The following is a 17,775-nucleotide window of genomic DNA, read 5'->3' on the forward strand; positions in this document are numbered from 1 at the left end:
ATGCTCAAGCCTTTGCTCCCACGGAGGAGAGCAGAACATGTTCCTGGTTTTTATGTCAGCTTTGAGAGTAGAGCCTTCCAACCCTTAGCTCTGCAAAGCTCATTCCCTGACCAAGGCTCATTCCCTCACACCCTCTGAGTGACAAACAGCAAACTGATACTCCTCATTGTAAAGATTCCTCTTACTGCAGTTTCTGCCATCACTGCCTCTGGATTGACATTTTCAGCCTGAAAAGACACAGTGGATGACTTTATGGTCTGCACACTGAAGGCATCTGGGAAATTCTCTTCTTTAATGAGTATCAATCAGAGTCCATTAATTCCTGCAACTGTTCACCTGCACTTAGATCACACAAGTCTGGCATTACAGCAATTATCCTTCAAGAAATCCTGTCATGCTCTGAAATACTATCAAGAGGAATTAGATGATGAGCTGTTCAGGCAGATATTTTTCAACTCTTGTCTTCCACAAGCAAAATCTGCAGCTGAACTCCTGCCAAAGCCAAGATTTCATACTTAACAGAAGGGACAGATGATGTTGTTGCCTGAATTAATATCTGTTATTTAAAATTCAGCAAAGCAATTTTACATATGACTAATATAACATATTTAAATACATCTAAGTGCTTTGCTGAATCAAGGCCTAAAAGAGATTCTGTTGGTGTCAGGGCTGAGACAGAATCTGCATTTAAAAACCATCCTAACAAGCTTCAGTTGTTTCTTCTAAGAGATTGTGAATAAAGATTTACATTGAAATACCTGATCTCAGGAAATCAGATCACTTTGGCTTCTACCTTACCTGAAGAGAATTCTTTGACCTCTGGAAAAAAGCTATCTGAGGAGCATGGCTTTAGACAGAATGCTGCAGGAGTTCATAGAGATTTGGCAGAAATCTCCTGACAGAGCAAGGATCTGAGGTGCTGAACTTGCTCAGTTACAGGAGCAAGGCTCAGACATCCACTGAACACAGAGAGGCAGGAAAGCAGCACGTAAAACATGTCCAAAGAGTCATCTACTCTTCCTTTCCATTTTAATTCCAATCTCAGCTTACTGGTGAAATCTTTTTTGAGGAGATCCTGTCCAACTCTGAATCAATATATTACTGAGGGTTTTTCCCAACGTTGCCAGAACTTCAGAAGACAATTAAGGGATTTATCATCTGAGACATTTTACCAAAAGGTCTAGAGGGGACAGAAGTCTCCTGTTTACTTACTGTGTACCTGAAATACTTTCTCATCTTTCCACATCCATGTCCTCAAAGAGGGAACCACCTTCACTGCAGGAGACCCCAAAAACCCCCATTCCATCCTTACACCTCTGCACTGCTGGAGCCCCCACAGATGTGCCCATGGCTGAGAGTCTGGCTTTGGGTTTCCTCTGAATTACAAGCAACACAAACCCCCCAGCAATGATGTGACAAACAATGGTGGTGATGCCTCAGGTTTAGCTTTTATATTTTTCAGACTCTGTGCTGCTTTAGTGTGTAACTCTGAGCTGCATACCAGGGGATGGTGAGCTCTGTGCACAGAGCAGGGAGACAAAACAATTCCTGCTCCAGCTGGGCACCAAGGACAAATGACCCAAATCTCAGCCCAGGAGCACAAACCCCGTGGGCTGGAGAGAGAAAAACAAGCAGGGTGGGACTGCAGGGGCTGAAGCTGGGATAGGACAATGAACTGCAAGGTGCAAATGGAGCAGAGCTGATCCCAGGGAGAGACCCCGTGCCCGGCCGGGCATTTTGGGGCCATTTTGGTTCATCTTGGGTGCAGCCCTGGCTGGGCTCTGGTGCTGCCCAGGGTGGACCCATGGAGGAGATCCTTTAATAAATCCCTATTTTATTCTTTAGCTCTGTTCAGGCTCTGTTCCAGGGCAGCCTCTCAAGGCAGCAGTTTGAGTGGGAAAGGACTCTGGGAGCTCCTGGGAAGGCTCAGGAAAGCCTGTCCTGGCACACGCTGCCCGCTTCAACCAGGACAGCCTGACAGATGGCACCTGGCACTGAAAATGAAGGCAAGCTCAAAGAAGTGCCTAAGAAAGGACTCTGACTCAGGCAGAATTTCCACTTCTCTGTACAACTGCACTTGTCTTTGCTGAGTTGAAAACATTCACTGCCAAGTGATGAAATGAGGCCTTGGAGGCTCCATCATTCATTATCACATTTCAGCCTGAGTGGTCTCCAAACCACAACTTTTCCCAAGGGTTTGAAATATTATTTTATTTATTTTTTAATTGTAGCTGGTTATGTATTGAGCCCTTATCTAAATCAGATATCTTCAGGTGCAGAATTATTTTTCTTTGGTTATTGCCTTTTATTTCCTACAACCATTCAGTTGAAAGTAAAACTGAAAACTGCTGGAGATGAGCTTGGATCATTCTTGTTATTTGAGGGGAAAAAAGACTAAAAAAAAAGGACAGGCAATTCTGTGCTCGTATTCTCACACTTGCAATTTGTGTTGTGGTGGCATGGCCAGGTTTAGGTGCTGGGGGGCTCTGTGAGAAGCTCCAGAAGCTTCCCCTGTGTCCAGCAGAGCCAATTCCAGCCAGCTCCAGGACAGACCCACCCCTGGCCAAGGCTGGGCCCCTCAGGGACAGCAGCAGCACCTCTGGGGACACTTGGGAAGGGGGAGGAAATGCCCTGGAACTGCAGCTGGCTGAGAGCAGGGAGGGTGTGCGAGAGGAGCAGCTCTGCAGAGCCCAGGGCAGGGCAGCAGGGGCAGGAGCTGCTCCAGGGGCTGGAGCTGAGGCTCCCCCGAGCCCGGGGGGCAGCCCAGGGAGAGGCAGCTGTGCCCCCCAGCCCTGGGCTCCAGCAGGGAGCAGAGATCCATCCCTGCAGCCCTGGGCTCCAGCAGGGATCACAGATCCATCCCTGCAGCCCTGGGCTCCAGCAGGGATCACAGATCCATCCCTGCAGCCCTGGGCTCCAGCAGGGATCACAGATCCATCCCTGCAGCTCTGGGCTCCAGCAGGGATCACAGATCCATCCCTGCAGCCCCGGGCTCCAGCAGGGATCACAGATCCATCCCTGCAGCTCTGGGCTCCAGCAGGGAGCAGAGATCCATCCCTGCAGCCCTGGGCTCCAGCAGGGATCACAGATCCATCCCTGCAGCCCCCACACAGGAGCAGGGGGTGCCTGAAGGAGGCTCTGACCCCGGGAACTCCACACTGGAGCAGCTCCTGAAGGACTGACTGCACCCATGGAAGGACCAGGCTGGAGCAGCTCCTGAAGGACTGACTGCACCCATGGAAGGACCAGGCTGGAGCAGCTCCTGAAGGACTGACTGCACCCATGGGAAGCTCTCAGCCTGCAGAAGCTCAAGGAGCTCACTGTCCCCTGCGCGAGGGACCCCACACTGGAGCACAGGAAGATGTGAGGAGCCCTTCCCTGGGGAGGAAGGAGCAGCAGAGACAGCCTGGGATGAGCTGAGCACAGCCCCCACTCCCCATCCCCTGCAGCACTCAGGGAGAGGTGGAGAAAGCTGGGAGTAAAGTTAAACCCAGGAACAAAGGAGGGGCGAGGAGAAGCTGTTTAAAGATTTAGTTTTCATTTGCCATTATCCTACTCTGATTTGGTTGTTCATAGATTTTTTGGAGCTGTCCCTGCCCTTATCCTGACTCACAGCATTTCCTTATCTCTCCTCTCCCCATCCAGCTGAGGAAGGCAGGGATTGAGTGGCTTTGGTGGGCACTTGGTGTCCAGCCAGGGCCAACCACCACATAAACACACACAGGAACTACAGCATGGACACAGGTTCAGGCAGAGAGAACCAATGGAATTCTCTCCTCTGCTGTCAAAGGCTCAGAAGGAGCACCAGTTTGTGCTGTGACCCCTTGCCTAACAAAGATCATTATTGATCACCCAATTACCTAAAGCTTGGCTCAACTTAAAACATTCTCCAAAGGGACATTTGGTCTTAATTTGAAAACAAAAAAGAATAGAGAATCTGCCACTTCTCTTGCTGTTTTGTCCCAGCACTTAATCATCCTCATTGCAGAAAAACTGTCTTTGATTTCCTATTTGAATTGTGTAATTTCAGCCTCCAGGAAAGATTTCTCTTGTGTTTGTCTCTAGTACATATGAGACCACTTTCTAATGCTGTTTTATGGTTCATGTACTCACAAGCTCCAGCCACATGACCCTCCCACAATTTCAGATACCCAGAATACACTGAGCTCTCATGATTAGCTTTTCTCCAGCCTTTAATCATCTATTTAAGTTCTTCTGGGCCCTCTCTTGTTACTCTCATCCATTTAAAGGTGGGCACCAGGTGGGCACAGCTCAGGATTCTCACACAGGTCCCAGCAATGTCACAAAATGAACTCCCTGGTCATAAACTGCACTCCTGTGAGAAGTCTCTGTTTGGTTGCTTGCCCCTGAGCTCCTGCAAAGCCCTTTCAGCATTCTCAAGGGTGCAGCTCCCACAGACAGGACCTGCACACCTTGCTCCCAGGGTCTGGCTCTCCTGGCACTGTACTAAACCACTCTGGGCTTTCCAGGGGTTGCACAGCCCAAAACACACTGAGAAATGAAAGAGTTAATGCAACAGCCTCCTCCCAGCTGGCTCATGTTGATCCTGGCTCAGAGCTGAGCTGAGAGGAAAAGCTCAGCTCTGGACTCACCCTTGAGCTGAGCTCTGCTGCCCTGAGCCCCTCCAGTGCCCAAACAGGGCTGTGCCAGAGGCTGCCAACAGGAGGAAATCCAAGCCCTTCCCACTGTCCTGGTGGGGTCTCCAGGCCAGAGCAGCACAGTGAGAGGCTCAGAAGACAACATGGAGCATCTCCCCGTGCTGGGGTGACTCACGGGAAGCGCCTGAATCACCAAATTCCAGGGCACCCAAGGGTGGGGCAGACAATGCCTCCAGTGGACATGTCTCAAGCTGCCCCGTGGTAGGTGAGCACTGGCCACACACACCTCTCCAGAGCAGTCAGAAAAGCTTGTTATGTGTTTAAATAATTGAGTTGTGTTTGCAGTTTGCTGTTGAAATACACTTCTTGTCCCTAATGCATTTTTGTAAGGAACAGTGACCTGCACACAGCACCCCATGGTAGCAAACATGCAGCCTGAGTACTTAAAAACAACATTTCTGCCCCAGAGAGGAAGCTGGAATTCACCCATGCAATTAGGTTGGGTTAATGCTGTGGATAGACATTATCTGATATCCTATTTTGTAATCCTCTGCTAAGCAGGATGCTGCTCACTTTGGGAGCCAGCAAAACAGCTAACTCACTGTCAGACCCAAGAAAAGTCATGAGCAATCCCTGAGGCTCTGAGAGGAGTTCAGCCCTGCAGCTGGTAATGGTCCAGAGTCATTTAGGAAAGTCACTAAATTCTACATTCAGGTTGAAGGTTTCTTTAAACCAATATTTATCAGTACAAACCTCAGGAGAAAAGACAACACTTCTCCTGCCAGAAGTGAACTTTACACTGTTCTTCTGATTATCAACTGATTTGGTTCTATGCCAATAATATTTTACTCTTTTTCTAATCCTTAATTAATCTTTTTTGAAACAATCTCTGTTCAGCACATTCTGTTCAGAATAAATCTTTTGCTGTGTATCTGTATCATAACAAGATCTTCAAAATCCAGGCAAATATTTTCATATATAAGGAACCTCACTAGATGCGTGCATAAAACAAGAAAAATCACCTGACTCCTGAAAATTGAGCTCTCACACTTCCCTTGAGCTTGGTGGGAATTTGTGAGCTCTCAGCAGTTGCAGACAAGACACTGAGGAAATCTCCAACTTAAGTTCATAATGCCTGATTTAAGGCACACTTCTGAAAATGCTGCCCTGAATTTTCCATTTCTCCTGGCAAAGCCAGGACCTCCCCAAATCACACACAGAAACATCTCTTTCAGATTAAAAGGGAACCCGAAAAAGGTCCTGAGAACAGCAAGAAGGAAACAGTGATTTATTGTCTAGTTCTCCCCCACAAAAATAAAATCTTGTAATAGCATAAGACATTTCAACACACCGTTTCTATTTGTTCTTGTCACAATCAACCATAAGTGAACAATTTTTGACCACTGTGCATACACAGAAATGACAAATACACATGCCTGACTGGACTTGCATTTGCAAATAGAAAGTGACAAAAATATGGCTTTGGCCAAACAGATTTTACCTTTTTTTCTTCTATAAAAACGATACATGCACATTACAGTTCCATAAACACAAGTGATTTAAAGCACATAGTGCTTCTAACAGCCAGGTTGAAGCCATCTTGTAAATGCAGCCCTTCAAACAACCAAACACTACTTTTCTGGGCTGCTGCTTAGGAAAACACCACTGAGCACTTACAGATGGCAAATAAAAACCAACTTCTGAAGCTGGAGCCCTGTGTGGGAATTGTGCCTGGGGAAGCAGGCAGGGTGAGGTCTCACTTTGCACACTGGTTGTTGAGGAAGCCACAGAAGGAGGGCACAGCAGATGTGACTTACCACAAGAGCAGCAGGTGAAGCAGTTGGTATGATAGAGGTTGCCCATTGCTTGGCAAGCCTGGCTCGCTCCATATACACCTTTTCCACATTTTATACAAATACCTACAAAGCAGAAAGAGAATCAGAGTTAAAATCCTCCACAGCTCCTAAGAACAGCTCCAGGATGTTAGTTCACAACGCTCAGGAGACCCCCACCATTGATACCCTATATCAATGAGCTCCTCACTCTGAATAGACTCAAGTACCCAAGAGAGCAGCAGGAGGCTGCAATGAAACAAATGCATGGAAATCAACCCAAAATTAAGGGGGGCTGAGCCTCTGCTGGTGTTTCAATGCAGGGAGGCTGAGGCTGGCTGCAGACAGAAACCCAGAGGAGGCAGGTGCAGCCAGAAAGGAGAGAGGAATCCACACACTCTGCAAACAGCTCTGCCAGCCCAAGAAATAACTCAGTGAGACCTTCACAACAAAGTGCTCCACCACATGACATCCAACAACCACTGATAAAACCACAATGCAGCCCAAGCCCAAAAGATTTCTCCATGGCCCTCTCCACAAACACAACACCAAGCCCTGCAGTGAAAGCCACTGGGAAAATGGATCTGTCAGTCACATCTGGGAATTGTTTCATTCCCTGTGAACAGAGGATGGAACCTCATCAGCACAACCCGGCACCTTACACCCCCAGCAGCAAAGCCTCTGCCTTCCTTCTGGTCCCAGGGCTGAAATTTCAGTAAGCTCTGCAAAGGGGGTTTTGGGGGGATGGTTTGGTTCTGAGGAGTATTTAAAGCTATTTCCTCAAAGTTTTGTGGTTTTTTTTGTTTTTTTTTTTTTTTCTTGGGAGTCTTTTGCCTGTGCATTTATTTCTACCTATGCATAACCTCTCTAAATTCAAACCAAGGAAGGGAATTAATTCAAGGATCACTGTAGTTTTGTATCCCTATGAAGAAGAACTTAAACTCTGGGGAATCCATGTCCTGTCACACAACTGGGACTACTGACATTTAAGTTTCTCTGAGATGTCCATAAGTCTCTATTCAGTCCTAGCAGGACAGTCCATCAGGACATGGCTGGTGATATCTTTTAAATACTACAGTAAAAAATAAAAACAAAGCTTTTTTTTTGCTTCAAACAACTCTAAAGAAACTGCTGTGTTCTTCTATTTCTACAGGTGCATACACAAGCTTGGCATGAATCATTGGCACCAACAAAACTGCTAATACACCTAAGAAACCAGGAATTGCAGAATTACAAAACCAGGCTTTTATCTTCCAGAATTCTCCCCTGCTGTGCACATTCTTAGTAATTATATGCAAAATAAAAATGCAAGTTCTGTGGGGGAAGATAAGTGTATCATGAAGAGGCATCCCTCTCTTCTCCTGGGAGACATCCTTCCATGAACTTCCATGAACAGTGTGAGAGCTTCCACAGGCTGCAGTCCTTCAGGAGCTGCTGCAGCCTGGTCCTTCCATGGGTGCAGTCAGTCCTTCAGGAGCTGCTCCAGTGTGGAGTTCCCGGGGTCAGAGCCTCCTTCAGGCACCCCCTGCTCCTGTGTGGGGGCTGCAGGGATGGATCTCTGCTCCCTGCTGGAGCCCAGGGCTGCAGGGATGGATCTGTGCTCCCTGCTGGAGCCCAGGGCTGCAGGGATGGATCTGTGATCCCTGCTGGAGCCCAGGGCTGCAGGGATGGATCTCTGCTCCCTGCTGGAGCCCAGGGCTGCAGGGATGGATCTGTGATCCCTGCTGGAGCCCAGGGCTGCAGGGATGGATCCGTGATCCCTGCTGGAGCCCAGGGCTGCAGGGATGGATCTGTGATCCCTGCTGGAGCCCAGGGCTGCAGGGATGGATCTCTGCTCCCTGCTGGAGCCCAGGGCTGGGGGGCACAGCTGCCTCTCCCTGGGCTGCCCCCGGGCTCGGGGGAGCCTCAGCTGCAGCCCCTGGAGCAGCTCCTGCCCCTGCTGCCCTGCCCTGGGCTCTGCAGAGCTGCTCCTCTCGCACACCCTCCCTGCTCTCAGCCAGCTGCAGTTCCAGGGCATTTCCTCCCCCTTCCCAAGTGTCCCCAGAGGTGCTGCTGCTGTCCCTGAGGGGCCCAGCCTTGGCCAGGGGTGGGTCTGTCCTGGAGCTGGCTGGAATTGGCTCTGCTGGACACAGGGGAAGCTTCTGGCAGCTTCTCACAGAGCCGCCCCAGCACCTGAACCTGGCCATGCCAGCCCAGTGCAACACACCCTTTCCAAAACTGAACGGCTTCAGTTCAGAGCAGCATCAACACAGGCATCAGTATGAGCTGTGGAGGGGGAGCAGATTAATTGAGATACTGGCAAGTTTAAAAAAAGCAGTTTGCCTGTACTACAAATTCCAATACTGAAGTGGAAAGACCATTCATTAAATCACAGGTTTTATTGCTGTTTATACCTTCAACTCCCTCATTTCATGTCATGAAGGGAGATTAGCTGTTCATTTAGCTAGCTCAACATTCTGGCACAATGTTGTCATTTTAGACTATCTGTCAAATGAAATGATAAATTTCAAAATTCAATACACTCATTAATATTTTTTAAAATCTTAAACCTGATCTCATAATTTAGGGAAGCAAAAACTATAAGATTAACAGCTACCCAAGCTAAACCTAGTGAGACAACCTGTCATCCAGATCCATCAGTTTATTGCAAACTTGTAAAGAAAATGCCAGTCCTTGGGTGAGCTCAGCCCTGACACAAGAAATGGGAATTTCAGAACATTTGTTGCCTCGTCCAAGGCTGCCAAGTCTATTCATTTATTTGTAACCAAATGTTATGGACAACATCCTCTATTTCCCATGAGTTAAAGGTTAACTGATCAGAGGTGGGTGTTGATTACTGTGGGCACTGTGCCTGGCAGAGGTGAGCCAGCAGCTGCAGGAATTCCTCACTCCTGGCAGCAGCACAGAGCCCAGTTCCTGCTCTCTGTCCCAGCACATCCCAGGCTGGGCAGGGACCAGGAGGGGCTGCACAGCCCCGGGGTCACACCTGGTTCAAGCTGGTGCCACCTCAGCACCACAGCCCACCCCAATCTCGGTTCTCTCTTGGCTGTGGGGACAGAGGAAGCCCCTTCAGAGCCCCCCAGCTCCCTGGGCACTTATGCCAACTCAACTACGTTTTCCCATCTAGGCTTAAAGCTTTTCAAAGAAGGGCAGGAACCCACAGTCTGTAACTCTGGCAATTCTGTCTCTGGGCTCTAGTGCACAAATCCACTACAGTCCAAACTGCTTTGACAAATGCAAGTTATTGCCTCATTTCTTTGACATTGCTGCACTGAACCATCAGAAGCAAAAGAAGGATTTATTGTGGATGCTAAACTTGCACTGGCCTCTCCAAGCAAGTGATTTGTTAGGGGCAGCTGTCAGTTTGTTAACTTGTTTTCTCCAACAGAGTAGTCATTAACTCCAGGAAGGAATGACCACAGAGATGATTAGCATACTAAAAAAGTGTATGTAAAATTCCAAAAGTGTATTTTGGAAAACATATATGCAGCTGCAGTGTGAGTTTAGTGTGAGCTCATAACTGCCAAGGAGAAGCCCTGATTACATGGCTGCTCAGCTCTGCTTTTCCACCAGTCCCAGCCCAGACTGCACACTGTGGGCTTGTGAAGCCCTGACATAACAGCTACATCACTTTTCCCCCCTCCCCAGATTTAATTCCAAGGCTTGTTAAACCACCTATGAAGAATGTTCTGTTGCAGAGCAACCATGTCTGGTTTCTGACACTTCCCTTGACATGACTTCAGAGCAACTTCTGCCTTTATGTGATTCCTTGCCCCTCCAGACAGCTCGATTCTGAGCAGTCAGCTGTGCCCCAGATCTTTAACACAGCAGCTGCTATGTTTCTGCCCAGGTCATCAGCTCTAATACAGATCTGGTGTCTCTGCCCAGAAAATACATGACAAGATGTTGCATTTACTCACAGTTGCCATGAAGGCTGGCTGAGGCAGGAGCACAGTGCCACAGCAGCCCTGGCTGGGGTGGAGGGAGGTTCACACCCTCCCAGAGGGTTGAACCAAACAGAGCAGAGACTGAACAAACCCTCCGTGGAGCACAGCAAAGGAACATCAACAGAAATGGTCCTGAAGGAGCAGGAGCTCCCAGAGACTCCCTGCTGGACTCCAGCACATCTTTAACCAGTGCTCCCCACACCTTTAACCAGCCCACTTGGCTGAGCTGGCACATCAGTGAGAGCATCATCTCTGGACACAAGGCAGGCAAGGCTCCAGCCCTGCACAGCACCAGAGGCACGGCTCCTGGGGAGCTCACACAGCACAGCACATCCCACTGGGACCTTGATGCGTTCAGGGACTTTGCTCCAGACCCAGGACCAAATGCAATGCATTATAATTACAGAGGTATCAGCAACAACCTATTTTTCAGCCTGCTGGTGCTTGTAAGAGTTCCCTGTAGTAGCCTGTGCATTACAAGAAGTTCAGTTTGGGACTTGTACATCAGATCCAGTAATGCTCTTTTGGCCATGCCAGCACAGGCTGCTACTTCATACAGACCTCACCAGGCAGCCAGAATTAGGGAAAAATCCTGATAAATGCCATGTATATCATGGCAGATATTTAAGCACCTTTGGGCCAAGCTGTGAGCTCAGACACAGGTGGAATTCAGCCTGTGCCTGAAGCCATCCTGGTGTAACCTAAAAGGTTTAGCACAAATGCAAGAGAAATGGTACCACGTGTTCTCTGAGCTGCAGCTGCTGTGTGAGCTGGGAGAATCCAGAGCGAGCCCCACGGCCCAGGGATGAGCTGCAGCTTCACTGCTCTGCAGCCCCACCATATCTCCAGGATAACTGCTACATGCTGCCTACAGCAGGAAACAACCAAGCCCTGTCATCAGGAGTTATGGTAAAGCTAAAATTAACAGCTAACACATGGCACAGATGACTCCCTCCCTGCCTCTGCAGTGCTGGGAAAAGGGCGGATGAACATCACGCTGGGCCACTGCAAAATCCCCTTTTCTTCTCTCAGACAGGAAAACCATCTCTGCACAAGCCCCACACAAGATTCTGCACACCAGCCACGGCACAGGGGCAGGGAAATGGACACCCACTGCCATGGAGCAGGGAGGGCAAACAAGGAGGGAAGCCTCAGCTCCAAAGCAGAAGCCAAACTGCAGCGAGAGCTGCAAGAGCAGAGGGCTGTGGAGGGGCTGTGTCAGACCCTGCAGGCACTCCTGGCCAGGGAGGTGCTCCCACACTGCCTACAGCCTGTGTCCCACACAGTCCTGCTGTCCTGCAGGATGTGCTCTGCTGAGAAGCCAGGTGAGCAGGGGAGCCCCAGAGCCGCCCCGAGCCCGGGCAGCCGTGCCCCTGCTGCTGCAGCACCTGGGCAGCTCGGATCCAAGGGCTGACTTCAGGGGAGAAAAATGCTCCTTTCCTTCCAACAGCCACAGGAGGAGGGATCTTCCTACACACACGTCAGCCCCAGGCAGGCACAGGGAGGAGACACGAGGCACCTGCAGGGGCAGAGCCCAGGGAACCCGCCCAGCCTCCCACCCTGGGCAGCTCTCACTGCAGGGCTTCCATCTGCTACCTGCCAGAAATCTCGCACATGGATTACAACCCTCACAAGGATTCAGTATCTAACAGGAAATCTGGTACACACAAGTTATAAATAAATACCTGGACATGCTCAGCAGCAACACGCTGTGCTAGGAATGATGGAGGGAATGCCTGGCTGAGCTACCAGCACTGCCTCTGCCCCAGGGAAGAGCAGGGCACACCACAGCTTGAATTAAGGTTGAAAATTACGGGCTGAGAAAAGTGAGAAATGCTCAGGTAAATGTTTTAGGCTCTCCTGCCAAGCCCCAGCCCATCCACACCTGGCACCCCAACACCCATGAGGAGCTGACCCCACCACAGCCCCAGCTCCAGCCTGAAGTCCCCAGGAGCTCCTGCTGAGGCTGTGCTGGAGTGCACCACACTGCAGGAGCACAGCACCTAACACAAATCACAGCTTCAGCAAAGGCAAGAAGCAGCCTGTGGACTGTGAAACTTCTTGTTGCCACTGTTAAACCTTGTTGAGATTGCCCCCAACCTTACTTTCGTCTTCAAGGAATAATAAATTAACTATTTAGGCCCTTGAGATATGCATCTGCTGACTTAAAAAGATCTCCATCACTTCAGTGCCTGCCTGCTACAGGAGGCTTCACTCAATTAATACACGGGAGGGATGCAGGTGCAGAACTTTACTCAGAAAAATAAAAATTTGCAATAATTTATGGTTGGTTACAAGTGCAGCAAAGTTCACACTCACTGGCAGTTTTGCAGAAGCAAAGCTCTAGGTTCTGGAAAACCTTTCATTACCTCCACTCTGCCTGTTGCTTAACAAGGCTCGTGTGGGACAAAGCAGCTGGGAGAGGTCACGGCCACAAAGGAAGGCGCTGGGAGCAGTTCCAGGAATGCCAGCGCTGCTCAGAGCACAGGAGCCAAGCCCCACCTGCCTGAGGGATGAGCACTGCCAGCAGGACTCACTCAGCCCCTCCTGCTCACCTGAGAGCAGCCACAGGTGCTGCCTGTCCTGCTCCATCCTCAACCCTCCTGGGTTTCACACGCAGGGTGAGCTGATGGGCAAGGGCTTGGGAGCACAGAGGGCCACAGAAACAGGTCACAAATGCCACCCTCCCTGTCTCAGCAGCTCTGAGGCCAGGACATGTCTGTGCTGGAGAATGAAGCCAGCTCCAGGCCAGCAGCACAGAGGGGAGAGGCCACGGGAGCCACTCTCAGCCCTGCAAACCAGAGGGGTTTTGCTGCTGCTGAAGTCGAGCACCCATCCCGCAGGGAAAGCCCAAAGCCAGCACAGCAAATGCTTATTGCTTCCCCCAGAATGTGAAATTGCTGCTCTGAGGCATGAAATGACTGCCAGGGTCTGCAGAGCCCCCTCTGAGCCACAGCATGAGCCCCTCCGTGCCCACACTGCTGCTTGCTTAAAATATTCATTCATTGCTCTGCCTGCAGCCAGTGCATGGCAGTTCCAGGGTAATTCATACTTATCTGGCATTTATAGAAAAATCTTTTGCCACTGAGGCACTGAAGCAGAAGACAGAGGAGCTCCCCTGGCTGTGCAACCTTGGGCTGCTTTGCCTGGGACTCAGAGCTCAGCTGACTGCTCAAGGCTCACGCTCACATTGACAATCACAGCACAAGGGGACCTGCAAATAACTTCAGCACCAAAGCAAAAATAAAGACAGAAAAAAATTCCATTTCTAAAAGTACCTTGAGATGACTGGGATTGTCCCCCCAGCTGGGGAGGGCATCACTGGGAATGAGTAACTTGGAGGGAAAACCTGTAAATCAGCCTTTCCTGTCCTGCTGTGGACATGAGCCCTCCTCCAGCCAGGCAGACCCTTCAGCTCAGCCCACACTGGCTCTGCCAGAGCACAGAGAGTGCAATCACATTTACAGTGCAGCCAGCTGAGGAGGGCTGGATTTCCAGCAGAGGAGGAGAGGCTATGGCCAAAAACTGGAGCAGGTCCAGCTGCTGGCAGAGGAGGAGACAGCAGCACAGCCAGAGCTCAGCGAGCCCAGCACACCCAGCAGGACTGAGCCAGGCTCCTGCAGCACTCCAGGCTCATCAAACACCTCCAGCCAAACCGGGCAAATTCCCTGTTAGGGGGCTGGTGTGAAGCACCAGGGGTGTTCAGCCCAGCTCTACACTCAAACTGACCTTCACACTGCACATCCAACACCGTGGGCAACAGAGGAAGTGGCACTTCAGAGGGGGATGGAAGAGATTTTGCAAAAAACTTGTACTTGTTTTTTTAATTACCTTGGATACTGCAATTTATACCAGTTGCTGGTTAAACCAGCTGGGGATCACCTGAGCTCTGGGGAGAGATGCTTGCCCATGCCATTACTTCAGGCTTTGGCACAATGCAAGGTCAGACTGTAGACCTTTTATGTTTTATTTAAGTTTTTATCAAGTTTTATTTTCCAGTGACAGGTTTACAGACGTTGAGACAGTTTTATTACAGCAAATAAACAATAAACTAAATATTTAGAGCTCATATGGCCACTGTCTTTCCTTCCTGTAATAGTACATTTATCTACATATTGCAGATATTTTTCTATGTAAGTGACAGTGTTCAAAACTACTGTACCAGCCCCCTTTTCCAGTTTTGATGTTCTTAGTCCCCTTTAGTTTCTGTCTTGGCTCTTTTCTATATTAAATGTGAGCCACTGACACCTCTGTGGTCTTCAGACAAAAAAAAACCAAAAACTTCTGAGATGACATGGAAAAGACAGAATCAATTTAAATACTTCAGCTTACAGAAATGTCTGCAATGATACTGAAAGGAGGAACAGTGCAGCCCAAATACCCTGAACTTAGAGATGTCAGAGCTCAGCTGCACAGAGCAGCCTGGAGACTGCTCCTTGCATTCCCTGACGCTGCAGATGAGTCATCACTCTAATATATGGCAGAAAAAGCTCATACATTACAGCTGCCTTCCCCTTTCAAATGGCTTCATGATTAAACAAGGAGACTAGTCTAAAAGTTTCCAGGTGCACTTTGCTATTTTCTTAGATAACTGTCTGTTTCCAGCAGGAGCATGACAGTCTGGAAAAGGCAGGGAATTACGTAACCCCCCTGCCACAAACCGAGCAGCTCCCAGCCCCCCAGGGCCAGCAGCCACCCCACACAGGTGCTGACACCTCTCACAGGTCACACCTGCCCCAGCAAGGTCCTGCTGCATGCCCAGAAGCACAAACACAAACATGCTCTAGGTGGGTATTATACCAAGGTAATCGTTAGAAAGCCTGAACTATTCACTTGAAAAAAGCTGGAAGTGACACTCAAAAATCTGTCACCTCAGCCCTCTGAACCATTTCTTTCTCAGACATTTCAAGTCCAGTGACTCAAGGATGCTTTGAGGACATCAGGAGGAGGAATGTGCCTTCCTGTAAGGTAGAGGAACAACCATTTCAGAAAGTAATTTGCCATAGGATTCTCCCACCTCCAGCCCTGAAGGACCTGGCGAGCCTCAGCTTCCCCAGGCTGGTGACAGTGAAAAGCTGTCCCCTCTGAGCTGGGAGGTGCTCAGGGCACACAGCCACACTCCTCCACTCACACAGGAAGATGCTCAGACTGTAAGAAAAGCCTGTCCTGATCCTGCAAGTTGGAAACCCTTGGGACAGCTGGTCAAACACAGCTTGAACGACATGTAAACAGGATATTCTAATTTTGCCTCCTCTACCTTTGGGAAACAGCAGCATTAAATGCTGTAGATGTGGGCTCATTTCCTGCCTGTGAATTCAGCTGGGGGGGGGAAAGTAAAAGTTAGAAAATCAGCACGCTGCCCATGTGCTCAGCTGCTCCCCAAGGCTGCCCCAAGGTGGGCAAGGGGCTGCTCCAGGCTTTTGTCAGACTCCTGTCTGCAATGATTCCTGCAAGAGGGCAAATCTGAGCTCCATTCTCACCTTCAGGGACTGGCTCCCCCCAGCACCACCCAGACCTGCAGGAGTGGACAGGAGTGGACAGCTCTCCCTCTGACTGACACTGAACCTTCCACTGACACGGCAGCAGCACAGGAGGCCACGTTCCAGCACCTGAACAAATCCAGCACCTGAACAAATCCAGCACCTGAACAAATCCAGCACCTGAACAAACCCAGCTTTACAACAAGAAAAAGATGTCACCCAGTGTAAAGTACTGACTTCATCTTGGTGGGATCTCTGCTAGGTCAGGGATCTTCTGTCAGGGCTGCTTTGACTTTTTGCTGGATCAGGTGTTGTCAGTCCTGGATCAGGTAGCAGTCTGCTCTCCAGCAGCTGGAATGAACTCCAGGGAATGTGGTCTGTCTGGCTAATTGGACACAAATGTGAACACACTTGATCCACATCCAAATAGTATCAATGAATGATCCAGAAATGCACAAATATTACACCCAGGACCATCCCTCTCCCCTACTTTCACCTAGACTGTCATCTTGACATCTTGAAACAGGAGCAAAGTGGGTATAAAAGAGCAGAAATTGGGGAGGGAAAAAAAAAAAGAAAGAAAGAAACACACAGTGCTAGTTTTGTCTGACAAAAAAGGTATGAAAAGGGTATGGTCACAACACCCAGCTAAGAAGCACATGTTGAACCTGCTTAGGCTCTCTCCCAGCCAGTGACAAACCAGCAGCAGAGCTGGCAGACTGTGTCTCAAAGCACACTTTATTTTTGCCACCCACCTTTTCTGTTCTCCCAGACAGACCAGTGACACACGTGCCTGGCTGCTCTGCAAAACCTGAGCACTGAGGGACAAAGATCCAAGACACTGAATGAGCCTGGAGAGCACCTGGCAGCCCCCACCTGCAGCAGGGTTTGGCATCACCTGCTCTTGTCACAGCCAAAGCCCTGCAGAGAGACCTGCACCCCCCCAGCGAAGTGCTGCTGGTAGAGAGCACTCCTGCAAGAGCACTTGGCACTGAGATGCAGGCAGGGAAGCCCCCCTGGCCCCAGTGGCTCCTGTGGAAAGGATTTCTCTTTGCTCCTGATCCCTGTGCACAGCACTGAGCCTTGGCCTCCCAGAGCAGCTCCAGCACTGCAGGACCCAAGCACACATCACAGGAGTGCCCAGAACTGCCCTGGGTGCCTCCCCCTGCCCACCATCCCCATGGAGGACAGACAGGCAGCCTCTCTTTAGGAGGGATTTTGGGAGATGGACTCTGTTTCCTGGAAGCTCAGTGCCAGACCCCAGCCCAAGTGAGGAGCAAGACACGAGATTCTCTTCCCTCCCACTCCTGGCACCCCAACACCCAAACATCTCTTATTTAGTAACTCATCAGCTCCACCACCCACAGTCATGAGACAGCAAAGGAGTTGTGGCTGAATTTCTAGCAGCTGTTACAAAAATACAACTGAAGCACAGTTGAAGAGCAAATTCCCCTGGTACAATTATTTTTTAAAAGTCTTTCTAGAAAAACAGCAAAAATCACCTCATCAAGAACTACATAACCAGGGAAAGAGTGACCATATAGAAAAGGGTAATTTTTCACTTTGTTAGTTACAGTAAACATCTCCAAATAAATGTGATCTTATGAATTTCATCAGCCAAACCTCCCTCCTCCATTTTGAAAGGGTACATGAAGTGATGAAATGTTAGTTAATTTATGTGTTAAAGGACTGGCTAAAAAATAACAGAAACCTATAATCTTTTCATAATTATAAGTCAACACTTAACTGATATGAGAAGCTCTATTCATAGCCACTAAAAGGAGCATTCAGTCCTCTTTGCATCATCCCTTTACCATTCTGTCTTGATGCAATTTTCAACAGCAGGTGAAACCACTAAAAATTGGAAACACTGTGAGAGATTTTCCTCTATCTGGTT

General features: G+C 49.3%; 1 protein-coding gene across 2 annotated transcripts in view; it reads right to left on the reverse strand.

Annotated features, from left to right (window-relative positions):
- The window catches only part of WTIP (WT1 interacting protein), an 84,035-nt gene that overhangs the window by 47,670 nt on the left and 18,590 nt on the right, over nt 1-17,775 (reverse strand). For both annotated transcript variants that reach the window (XR_014616508.1, XM_084215418.1), the window contains exon 2: nt 6,437-6,538. Coding sequence is in view for 1 of the 2 variants with exons in the window: in XM_084215418.1 (XP_084071544.1) it covers nt 6,437-6,538 (102 nt within the window). In the remaining variant the exon portion in view is untranslated. The remainder of the gene's footprint in view (nt 1-6,436; nt 6,539-17,775) is intronic.

Source organism: Fringilla coelebs (assembly GCF_963513975.1).
Source record: "Fringilla coelebs genome assembly, chromosome: 14".
In the NCBI taxonomy this organism is placed as follows: domain Eukaryota; kingdom Metazoa; phylum Chordata; class Aves; order Passeriformes; family Fringillidae; genus Fringilla; species Fringilla coelebs.